The sequence below is a fragment of the Embiotoca jacksoni genome, unplaced genomic scaffold (assembly GCF_022577435.1).
Source record: "Embiotoca jacksoni isolate LCO1_2020_lvr unplaced genomic scaffold, fEmbJac1.0.p SCAF_9, whole genome shotgun sequence".
Classification (NCBI taxonomy): domain Eukaryota; kingdom Metazoa; phylum Chordata; class Actinopteri; family Embiotocidae; genus Embiotoca; species Embiotoca jacksoni.
This window is the reverse complement of record NW_027185447.1, coordinates 8,062,436-8,074,853: the sequence shown is the minus strand read 5'-3', so window position 1 is coordinate 8,074,853 and position 12,418 is coordinate 8,062,436. Positions and strand designations below refer to the sequence as shown.

The window sequence follows — 12,418 nt, the reverse complement described above, 5'->3', positions numbered from 1 at the left end:
TTGGATTCACGTGGGAAGAAAGAACAAGACGAGGCGAGGCGACAAAGAAAACATTAATATTGAGACACTCAATTTAGCTCTGACACCAAGTTCACTCTGCTTTGTTTTGTGTTTGTGAGTCAGCACAGATGTTGGGCTGCTGCTATCTGTTTAAAATGCCTCTCATGGCCGGTTTCACGAGGCTGCTCTGAGTACTGTCCCCCCAGAGTGCCGTTAGCCTTACTATGATGTTGTTTTCCTGGCTTTTTAAAGTTGGATTCAGGACTCTCTTGTGCCCTTTGAATCTCTCAAGGCAATAGACCACCCACTAGTATGCTACGTTTCTGGGGAGCTGACAAGTGGTAATTATGCTTCAGATGATTTCTCTTTGGAGACAGTCCTCTTCTACTTTTGCCCCTGCTAGAACAGCAGGTGTCATAGCAGTAGCAGGCTGTTAGCCAACAGTATGATAAAAAAAATTTCCTCGGCTAGATTATGTTGTTGGTTTTTTACCCTTGTTTCTTTTTTTTTTTTTTCTTTTTTTTTTTTAACTATCTTAGCCCTCGTCTTCTCATATTTTTTTATGTGCAATTAGGGAGACAGCAGCAGATGTGGGGAAGTTTTCCTCCAGACGCCTTAAAACTCAAATAAATATAACTTCAGGTGCAAAGTGGAAAAAATTCCAACATCCACCTGAAATTTCGGTGCTGCCCCAGAACCAAGTCAGCATGGGTCAATGGCAAAACAAATGTAATTACTTTCAGCCCGGTGATGTGCCTCCATCTCTCACCTGTTTACGAGGCTGAAGGAAAGTATTTTCTCGGGGACAGCTGAGACTGAGCTGGATCTCGACCAAGGTCTGGAGTGAGCTGGGGCTCAAAAGCACTCAGCCCCATTTTATCAATGCATTCAAAGTCACTGTGGGCGGGCTGCAGCGGCTGTGGCATTCCGCTGCTCTTAGATAACAGCCACTTATCTTCAGCGCTTTGGAGTTGTCAGAGAAAGAAGGTTTGATAACAGCTGAAATGCGGACCTTATGTGGCTTGCATCGTAAACGGTCCCACGAAATAGGATAGATAAGATTGGTTATTAAAAATCCCAGTGAAGGAGACCCAATTTGTAATCTTAGCTCGAACCGCGTCTCTGCATAGAAATCCTGCTCAAAATGTGGAGCTTGTATTTGACACAGGTGTCAACTACAATACGCCTCAAATGGCGCTATCATACATGAGCCACCTGAGCGCTTGTGAACGCAGACGCTCTGTGTTATGAATACAAAACCAAAGGAGAGGGAGGCGCTACAAAACATGGGATAGTTCAGGGAATTAGAAAAAGAGGACAGGGAGGAAAAATCTCCTCAGTGCTTCGAGGTGACCCCGCGTCTTGTACCGAGACACCTGCAAGTTGGCCACTTGCCCGGCCTCAAATTGGCATCTAATCTCCTCGGCCCGCGTGTGGGCCCCCGGGAATACCGGGAATGACAGGCTGTTTGTCTGGGATTGCATATGCCCCACCTCTTCCTCCCTCTCCTTTCTCCCTTTTCTCAATCTCAGCCTTCAACCTCCAACACCCCCCCCCCCCCCCCTCCCCTCCCCGACACACACAAACGCACGCGCACACGCACACGCCTCCCACACGGCTTCTTTCTCACTGCACTCTGGCAATTTCCATCGCTGGCTCTAAAGAGATTTGAAATTGCCTTTGGTCCTGAAGCCTTAGCAATTAGCAATTAGTGAAGTGATTGTAGCAAGCCCCCCCCCACCCCCCCGCCTCCCTTGTGCTCCCTTTTCCTGCTGTGCAGCCGCTGCATCCACCCCAGCCTACCGCCTGTAAGTGATGTATTGAAACCATAACAACTTTCCTAGTGAGTGGAAGCCTGTGTGTGTTAATGTAGCCAAGCATTTAACAGTCTATATGTACTGAACATTGTCTGTTTGCTGGTGTGTCTGTGTGTAGGTTTTGATTATATGGGAAATAATGTATATATGTGTGCGTGTGTGTGTGTGTGCTTGTGCGTCAAAGATGGGCCGTATATGCTGCCTCCAAACATCTGCTTGATGTGCTATACAATGTGTTTGCTTATGCACTGCACCACTGACCTCGGCCCTCCTTCTCTGTTGTTGTTGATGGCAGTGACAGCGATGAAAAGCCACTGAAGGGCAGTAGCTTGTGTTCCCTGAACGCAGCCGGGGACAGTGTCAGCAGAGACAGCTCGGTTGACTACGCAGACGGCGGAGGGGAATTCGACGAGGACGGTTCATTTATCGGAGAATATTCCATACGCAAGCACAGAGGCTCTGCGAGCGAGCCCAGCGGACCCAGCCCTGTCACTGCATAAAGCCGGGCTCCAATTGAAATGGTCTACTCCCAATCCTTTCAAGATGCATTTTAAATTCAGCTTCCCCGGCATTAAATATAGCTTGAATGGCCAAAATATGGAGCTATAAAAAATGACTCAGATATGAAGAAAGTTTTACAGCAGGCAGAAGTTAAAGAAGGAACACACCTGTCATACCCATCAGTGTGAAAAACGTGAGTCTGTGGACATACTGTAAGAAAATGAACGACGTCGTTTTAGTGATTGATGATTTTTTTTGTGTGTTTTTGTACCCATCAGCCACAATAGTACATTGATTTTAGACAAAGTAAAAAACACACAAAACATCATGTATGTATTTTGTTTTACACAGGAAATAAAAATAACACAGAGTAGACATTCATGTGTCCACTGATGATATACAGAGCCAGATGTCCTATTTATTGACGACAGAATCACTCTCATGATTGCCAATATCTAGTTATAAATGCTTCCATGTCTTTTACTGTAATTTTTCATTTTTTTGTGTTAATATGCAAGTGTGTGGAAGATCGTTTGTAATGTTTTTATAATCAAATTGCTGATGTCCTTTTATATCAATATATCAAACATGCTTTTCTTTTTTACTCTTTTTATTTTTATTTTTATTTTTTCAGGAGACAGAAATGTAAAGGCAACATGAACTGAAAAACAAATTCAAGTGTCTAGTTTTCCTCAAACATACATCTGGTTGGTCTGAGAAATTACAGCAGGAGTATATCAGTTTTATATTGCTGGAGTGTAATCATGAATATATTTATTTAAGGAACTTGTCAAAACTGTAACTGGTGAATAAAACTTTCACCTAAGGGCCTCGGCAGCACTGAAGTGAAAGTTTTTAAAGTACAGCAATTTGTCATACTCCTATTTATAAGGTTTTGGACTTTAATCATGTGCCTTTATTCTGCCAGATATCACAGGATGAATCACTCTCAGGCAACCAGGCGTTCTATTATCTTGAAATTCTTAATGTCGGGTACTTTCCTCACAGTTTTTTTTTTCTTTTTTCTTTACTTGGTGCAGTGATTCATCAGTTTCTATTTGCTGCTCATTTTCTGTCAAATAAAAGCACCCACTTCTATGGTAAGATCACTTTCGAGTTGAGGAGTCCTTCCACAGAATGTGGATACATTGAGGAAAAACGTCTTCTTTTTTTTTTTTTTTGGTGCTTGGCTCTTTCAAAAAAAATTGTGAAGCAGATTTGGTTCACAAACTAAGCAGAAAGCAATACTGAAATGATACAAATACAGATGAATTAAGCGCGACTTTCACAAAGGTCAAACAGAAATATTTTCCTGTTATATGTGCAATACATGCAGTGAGTCTTTGCATGCATAATGCATGTTGCTAAAATATTCATCAAGCATATAACTCAAATAAAGTTGCGATTTGACCTATTCAATAATCTTACTTAAACAGATGTAATAAGACAGGATGTAGCAGTGGGGCTGGCTTCAAAGTGCTAAATGTTTCATTAGCAAGAAACTTGATTTTTTTTTTAATGTTTACCATTCAACAGTGAGCTTTTTTAAGATACAAGGAACACTTTAAAACTGAAGAAGATTCTTGTAAAACTCATAACATACTGTATTTTATTCTGAAGTAAAAGAGGATTTGGTCCATAGAAATGCAAACCAGAGAAACTTTAGTAAGCAAACAACATGTTGAAGTGTTTTTTCTGAAGATGATAAAGACAAGAATCCTCAGTATACAACATGAGAAAACAATAAACAGAGACGTCACTTCAAAACGAAAAAACAACAGAACTGGTCATATGGAAGAAAGTTTAGCTATGAAATATAGTCAACTTTGTAGTCAATCTTTCCCATTACTGTACCAGTTCCCGTGGCTCCAATTATCTGAACCAAACCAGCGCTTGCTCTCCCCTTCAAGTTCTGAGGGGAAAATGTAGCACCTTTGATGAGGCAGAAATCCCGACTAACGAAGATGGGAGATGATCGGCTCATCCGTCATTTGGCGGGAGCCTCTTTAAATCCCTCTTAAAACAGCCAGACGATCCCGCTGACTCGCTCCATTATGTTTTGAGCCTTTCAATAAAACGGCTCAGAGCTTTTCTTCTTCATTTACGATATTTGTTAGTTTCAAATAAATACAAAAACAAAATGAAGAGATGAGAAGCTAGAATTCAAAATGTAAACTTATCGCGCATTCAAAGACAGAAAGACGCACAGAGTTGCAAACTATCAGGGGTCACAATCTGGGCATTTATTAAAGGGCAAACAACTTATTTTTTTGGCTTTAGTTCAGCTTTCCACCGAACCTCTTGCGTATCTCTATAATGCCTTGGAGGCCCTTATCTTTTATTTTGAAAGTTTCCACGCTGCTGTTTAGCCTGTCTGTAGCCGGGTGATTATAAATAGGCATTCGTTGTAATCAAACCAGACTTGGGACGGTGAAGTTGAAAAGCACTCCATGCCTCATGGCAAGATAAAGGTCATTTAGAGAGATAATCCCTGTATTGTCAGGGATTACACCCTCATCCGTTTTAAAATTGCTTTCTCCGTGGAACATTAATACCTCTAAACAACAACAAAAGATTACCCCGGTCAAAACGTCCCCTGAGTGTCACACAAGCAGCTTTTTTTTTTTGCCCTACTTAATTTATTTTGAGGTCATGCAGGTGACCTTTAGAAAAGTCATAATAGCGCTGTTTTAGAACGATTACACGTCAGGATATTAACATTACCTGAATCCGTGCCGAATTGAATGACCCTGCTTGTTGCATAGCACTTCGCTCATGTTATCAGTGATGGAAGACGAACACTCGCACACAAACTCATAGATCCGAGCTCAAAGCAGTTCACTCCCTTTCAGTCGATGTGATCGGAGCTGATATTTAGGCCGAGCACCCTGGAAATTGCCTGGTGGGAGGAAATCGATAGCACGCTCACGCTCGCTGTGAGTTGGAGTCGACGTTGTATCAACTTTAAACCAAGTGAAGCTGCAAGGAGAGGACACTACACAAAAACAGGTGCTACATAGTGCATTTACGCTACAACTGCCCTCGCCCCCTCCGCCCCCGCCCCCGCCTCCGCCACCTAGCATGAAGGCCACGAAAGATCTCATCAATATTAAACACCGTCGAGTTCACAGAGAGGGGAACTGTGACAGGTATTTCTGGCGATGCTCTTAAGGAAGACCTTCTTTTCTTTGGCGGCTTTTGAAGGAATGCAGTTAAACCATTTGCAGGGGGAATCAATGTCGGGAGTCAAACCAGCTCCGGATTTTTAAAAGGGACCAACAGCCAGTCAAGGCCATTTAGAGCAACACACAGATGCTCTCATGTTCAATCTGCGAGCTGCCTTACCAGAGAAAGAGGTTACAGGGTGGGCTGAGTATTGAAGGTTATTTGACAGCACCGCTGTTCAGTGAAACATGTTTCAGCAACATCACAGATGGAGAAAAGCGAATAAGAAAGACAGCTCATGACCTTGATACCCAATCGGAGTGACTGTTTCACGATAGTCTTCCGGTGGCCTTCCCTCTCGGCATGTTTTAAGTGGATGTGGGACCAATGCTGCCTTTGTATTGAAATGCAAAGCAAACTAACATGAAAATAGTCACAGCCAGAGCATTCAAAAGACTGTGATGGGAACAGGCTAAAAAAAACAAAAAAACATTCTGTCTGTTTCATTAAAACTTTCTAATATATTGATTCCACTTTTGAGAAAATCCCCCCCAAAAAATCTGCATCAATACTTCAAATTAAATAAAAGCTGTTTCAGTCACAATAACAGCCGGAAGAGCTCCCATTTAATTCAGGTGTTCCTCCCCTGTTTCTGTTGATCCCTTTGTCATCCCAATGAGATGCTACACTCACCTCCTGCTAAAATTTAATTTGTCTCGCTAGAATTCAAATGGAAAGGAATAATTCTGCATTCAGAGAATCCTTTTAGAGGGCTATTATTTCCCCAGTAAACTGCTTTAGATGCAAGCCCAGACACTCTCAAATGCCAGCCAGCAATTGAGTGGATGTTTGTGCATGTGTGTGTGTGTGTGTGTGTGTGTGTGTGTGTGTGTGTGTGTGTGTGTGTGTGTGTGTGTGTGTGTGAGAGCGAGGGGACGAGAGCGGGAGGAAGCAGGGACACTCAGCCGTGGCAGAAACTAATGAGACATGCATTGGTAATATGATTACAAAGTCCGCCTGGATGTATCATGGAGCAGAGGGGCGCTTTAGACATCTGGATAAAGTGGACACTGGGATGTTCAACTGCTACTGTGTCTGCATTACTTGAAAGTGATTGGCAGCAGGCGGAGATGGTTGAAAGCGATGCTCTCGCCGGCTGTCATTTAGAAAATGACAACACTTACGTCAACAAAATGGCGCTTGATCAATGATGATTTGAAACTACTCAGGTGTTCGCATCATTAAAGAATGCAGTCTGGGCTCGTTCGGGTCAACAGTTTGATCCAACAAAGGGTTTCATCTCGACGACTGCCGCAGGATTAGATAAGAGACTTGTAAGTGCTGTGTGGGTGGAGAATAATTCTCACCTTCCTTGCTTAGCTCAGGGCTGTCAAAAGCAAGAACTTGGCACAAACCACAATCCGTGCACAATGGTCTCCTCAAACTCGGCGACAGAGCCGTGTGAAAAATGGCAGCCGTAATTCGCACAGTGGAATCGAAAATGACTTTTTTATTTGTTCACGTTCGAACACTGCACCTGCTCACCCGCAGTGATGTTTTTAATGATATTTTTAGTGCATCAAAATGCTTGTTTATAATGATTCATTTGGCCTGGAGTGTGTTCCTTTTAACTTTGCTTTGTAGGCAGTAATCAGATTCTAGTATTGTACACAACCTCTTAAAAAAGACAAATTGAGTTTGAAATCTCTGCGTGATACTCAGTTTTATTGAAGTTCAAAAGGTTGGCAGCAGCATGAGGAGTCGAGTGGACGCAGAGAGCGCATCTCCTGTACTCCACTGTACTAATTAATTGGGTTATTTCAGTTTGCTGATGTTTGTTAATGATCAAGTGATGAGCAGTTTCTGGATATCAAACAGAAGGCAGAGACACATCAACATCACTTTTTATTTTACCAGAGCAATTCTTTTCCTCTGAATTTTGCTCCTGCGGTGTGTTTGCTGTGGAACACCACTCCTGAATTATTCATGACTCCCTTCATTAAAACACCTACATTTGCATAACACACAGGGGCCGCACAAGATGCATTAGGGCTTTTGATCCTGGTGTACATGTCAAATAATTTAACACAGAACCGGACCACCAAAGGGCTCAGCAACATGGAAGGCTCGTCTCAAAGAAAACTAAAAACCTAATAATAAACCTTACTTGGCTTAAAGTTTGAAATGAGGAATCACCATGCGGAGATGGAAGTGGGTCAGTGAGGATCCCTTTGGTGTAATAACCCATGTGAAGATGTAAATAAAGTATGATAAAGGAGTCGTGATATGTGTGGAAATTAGTGTTTCTGTGAAGAAGTAGCTATTTATCATGATTATTATTTTTGATGGAGGCGATGACAGCTGTTTATCAAATGTACTTTTCCAGATGTATCAATAATAATAGAGCAAATTTGGTGACATTTCTATTTCAATTACACCACTTTGCAGTCATACACCTATCTAACCTCACTCGCACTGCGCACTCCATCTGCACATCCATCATATTTTAAATGCTTTGCTGGCTGTTCCTGTTCCTGGTTGCAGCAGTCAGGCCAATGAGCACCAATTGGTAAAAAGCTACAGGAAAGGCAGATGTAACCACCGGTGTTTGTGTGCAAAGCCTAGTTAGAGCTGAACTTCATCCATACTTTTAGCTCCAGCTGGAGAAATGACCAACATGAATTCAGTTGCCACCTGTTGCACACACACATGTGACGGGTAATATTCTGAGGCCAGGCCTTGTTTTATCAAAGTGTGTCTGTATAAAGTCGTGTGTGATACAGATTCTTTTTGCCATGTGTCCATTAGTGCAGGCTGTGGTTGATGGGCACCATCTCTGTGTTGGCAAATGCTGCTGGTCACTGTGTAACAAGTGGATGTATTTCATTTTACAGGCTAATTTGGTCATTTAGAGAGATATGAAATAGTTTTCCTGTAAAACTAAAAAAAATAGCTATAGCCATCAGGCTGAACTGACACGTTGACGGTGTGCTGTATCTCAGCTGAGCATGACTTGACTGACGAGTACTCTGTTCCCATTGTTCAGATCTGATTTGTTTGTGTGCAAAATAATACAAACAACACTAAATAGATAGTCTGAAACATTGCTGTCCTCCATCAAGAATCACCACAGAGGCATGAAAGTCTTAAAATCTGCACAAATTCTAACATAAATGACGTTCCATTATTAAAAATTCTGCATTTCATGACTGAAAATTAAAGTTGCCCAAATCTCAAGGGAAAATTTCAGCTCTGATTCGATCCACTTTCACCTGCAGGGATAACCTCTGTATGCACAGATGTCCTTATTTGAATCCAGATTCAGTACCAAAAGCGTTCTGGTTTTGGTTTGTAGTCTGTTTATAGTATGAGTAAGTTTGAATAATCATTTCTCAATGAGCTTTGATTGCAAGATGGAGGTAAAGAGTTCCTGTGGAGGTGGAAAACATTGGCTCTCACCTAATCATCTCCTGATTAGATTTCTTTAGCTTTGTTGTAGTGGTTTCAAACTGTTTAGTGAGTGTAAACTGGCGAGTGGGGGGACAAGAGTAACATGGGATTAAAGTAACACTGTGATTTTCTCAGAGCCCTCACAAGTCACATATACATGCAGCAGTGGCCAGAACCATGAAACATTTTGTACATATTTCTTACTTGCTCTGAGCTCTACCTGAAAAATCTGATTTCAAACAGGGTAAGTAAATATAATAATTGGAAAATGTTTCTGAATGACAATGTTTTTCTTGTGTGTGTGTGTCAAAGTAATTATCATTTAACATAATATTTAGTACTTTAACACATGCTAACGTTTGCACAGAGAAGGCCAGTAAAGAGATCCCTGATATTTTGATGGTCCACCGTCTCACCAGTGCAGTGGCACACAGGATTTTTCCCAATATGCCCTTTACACCAGTTTGGAGAAGTCGGGGACAGTGGTTTCATGGGGCAGTACTGGAACCCTTTAAATTGGGGACACAACTAAAAATATCTTCAGACATATATCGAAGTTGCGGTTGCAGATTTGCACGCTATAGACGAGTGGATGATTGGTCTTGACTGAGATCTGCTCTATGAGTGCTTATCTAGTTATGATTCTTCCTCAAGCTGTCGAGTTCTGACTTTTGCAAAGCAGAATTGTGACATTTCATGGATGATACCCAGTATGCTTAAATACGGTTTCAATGTTATTCCCCCAGTTTTGTTGATTTTACATCTCAATTTGTTGTAAAAAGGCGAGAGAGCGTAATGAACCAAAAACTGTCAAATAAAACTGGTGCAAACGGCATCATTTGGTCAAACATAATCACACAATCGACTCTGACATCCTGGTGGAACACCAATATCAAAATATATTCGGTTCTTTCTATTCTGCTCCACACACATTGATTACTTTATTGGCTTTGTCCTAATGTGCTGCACCATGAAAACACTTGATCCTTTTCTATGCTGTGTACCATTACTGCTGAACATTTAGACACACACAACAACAACAAACACACACACATACACAACATGCACATGCTGGAGAAATGAGAACAGATGGGTAATATGTGTTTAGTGGGATTTTCTATCCCTCACAGTCTTTCTTTATTACGATGTTTATTCAAATGATATGATGTCCCTTCAAGGCACAGTTCAAACTTTTCTATCTGATAAAAGCTCAGGCTGATGGTACCAGCAGCAAACAGTGGTGCATTGTGTTATAGTACTAAAGCGTGGGTATTATTGCTCAGACAAACTTTGTGTCTTCTTCTGTTCCTCCTGCTGCTGCTACTTGTGGATAATTTGTAATGTTTTGGAACTAACTGAACTAACAAAGATCTAACTAAATGGCAGCAACATGCAGGCAATAGTTGACTGGTGGTTAGAACAAAGACACCATCTGATGTCTCCAATGATTCAGAGAGGATTTATTGTTCAGCGAAACACTTTGGGATCCGGGGGACACAAGTGAGGCGTCAACATGCTCTGTTACAATCATGGATCATGCATTCACTTTGAGTCAGCCTGCAATTAGCAGAGAGTAGTTAGCAAAACCCATTTTATATTACACTGTAGATGAAAGAACCTCTGTAGATAACAGAGGCAGGAACATAAATAACTAGAATTACTGCCTCATGGTTGAATGCCTCCGCTAACCATTACAGCTGCAGTTTACATCTGTTCAATATATGTAGTGAAGACTTTAAAGGTATTTCATTGAAATAATTAAGTGTATTTAAGGGATATTCAAATAGGATTGATTTGACTTGACTGTGACTTGACTTGGCTTACTTGCTCTGCTGTATGTCCACTGTATTAGTGTTTAAATTCATTTATGAAGAGAAACAAAAAATTGGGTCAATCTCCTTGCGCGTGTTCACATGTTTGGCCAATAAAACTGACTCTGATAGAACACAAAGTTGGTGCAATGACAGCAGACAATGCTTAAAATATGGGTGTTGCTGCAAAGGAGCTACAACAAATTCTAAAAGGTGGATGCTTCACACTCATCTTCAACCTGACAGCTTAGAAGATCTTTACAATCTGCACAGTTGGAAGGTGGACACACAAGATTACTGTCACCAATTCAGTCTTTGAACAAATGTGAAATACATTCACACATTTTCCTTCTGTTCCTCAGTTACGGTGTTGAATAATGGCCCGAAAAGTGTTTGTGCAGAAGTGTTTGTGAAGCTGACCTTTGACCTCCTACTCATCCTTGAATCCAATTGAATTTCGACTGTCATTCTTTTGATTACACCATCTTGTTACATGCTCTCCTTTTGCAAGGATTTCACACTGTGTCAGAGTTGCAACTTTTACAAGTTCAAACATCAGTGAACAGAACACTTTTTTATTCAGATGATCAGAAGAGTCTGGTAGAGATGATTTTTAGGTTGAGGATTGTGGGGATACTTCAAAAAAGGTGCTTTTTTTTAAGAGCCTTCTGGGTTTTTCAAACATTGCCAGTTAATTTACTTCTGGAGAAACTAGTGGTAAGCTCTGTGACCTGAATGTATGCTAATACACGGGGGGCACAAACTGGGGCTGGCTGCTCACTTCTCAACATATTCTAGAGACCACAGGACTGTTTTTATTTTTATAGCAGTTTTAAAGAGCACAGACAAAAAAAAGCCACATTTTGCTGTTTAATTTGGAGGACTGTTCGCCATGACACATTCTCCAGGCAGTCCCCAAACCTGTCAACTACACTGCCTGCTCCTTTAGATGAGAAGGGTTCAAGGTGAGGTCTGTCTTTGAATTTCATTCCCCAACATTTCTTTCTCTGTGCGTGAGAGAGCTTTTTCTATTGTGGGTCACAATCTATTTATTTTTCCTTTTTGTGAAGCCCAGTGAGACATTTTTTCAGGAGGCAAAAGAAATAAAACTGACTTAACATACACTGTACACCCATGCAAACACACACACATACATTTGATGACATATTCATGGCTCAGCCTCTTGTATTCACATTGCGCGAACTGGGTGAAACCGGCCTCCATGTAAAACTGTACCTGCAATGTTGGATTTGACATCTCTACTGTCCATGATAAGAAGTTAGCGACACAGAGTTTGACTTATCTGGGCTCATAATACCTAAGTTCTTATAACTTTTCACACTCCAGTGGCTGCAAGCTCCCCTAAGGACCTGTGTCCTCTGCATCTTTCAGTCTAAATCACCTCATTTCATTTGGCTCCATTATACTCCATCACACCTTATATCCCCTGTATGACTTCGAGAAACCTAATTTGCCCTCCATTGTCTCGGCGACATGCGGAGAGACACAACAGGGGCGCCTCTTCCTCAATTAGTGGTCAGTCATCCTCCTCTGGAATCCATCAAGCCCTGCCTACCTCATTTATCCGCACTTCACTCTTCTTCTTAACTCCACATTTTCTGCCTGAGAGAAATCTTCCCTGACATGCACGATTACTAGAAAGCCTCTCACTGT

The 12,418-nt window shown here is 41.4% G+C and overlaps 2 protein-coding genes across 3 annotated transcripts in view; both read left to right on the top strand.

Annotated features, from left to right (window-relative positions):
• Window positions 1–3,427, top strand: part of chl1a (cell adhesion molecule L1-like a) — a 32,173-nt gene extending 28,746 nt beyond the window's left edge. For both annotated transcript variants that reach the window (XM_069141040.1, XM_069141038.1), the window contains one exon: window positions 2,113–3,427. In XM_069141040.1, the coding sequence (XP_068997141.1) occupies window positions 2,113–2,317 (205 nt within the window). In that variant the 3' untranslated portion in view covers window positions 2,318–3,427. The remainder of the gene's footprint in view (window positions 1–2,112) is intronic.
• cntn3a.1 (contactin 3a, tandem duplicate 1) overlaps window positions 1–12,418 on the top strand; it is a 285,629-nt gene that overhangs the window by 159,359 nt on the left and 113,852 nt on the right. The gene's annotated exons all lie outside the window — the stretch shown is intronic.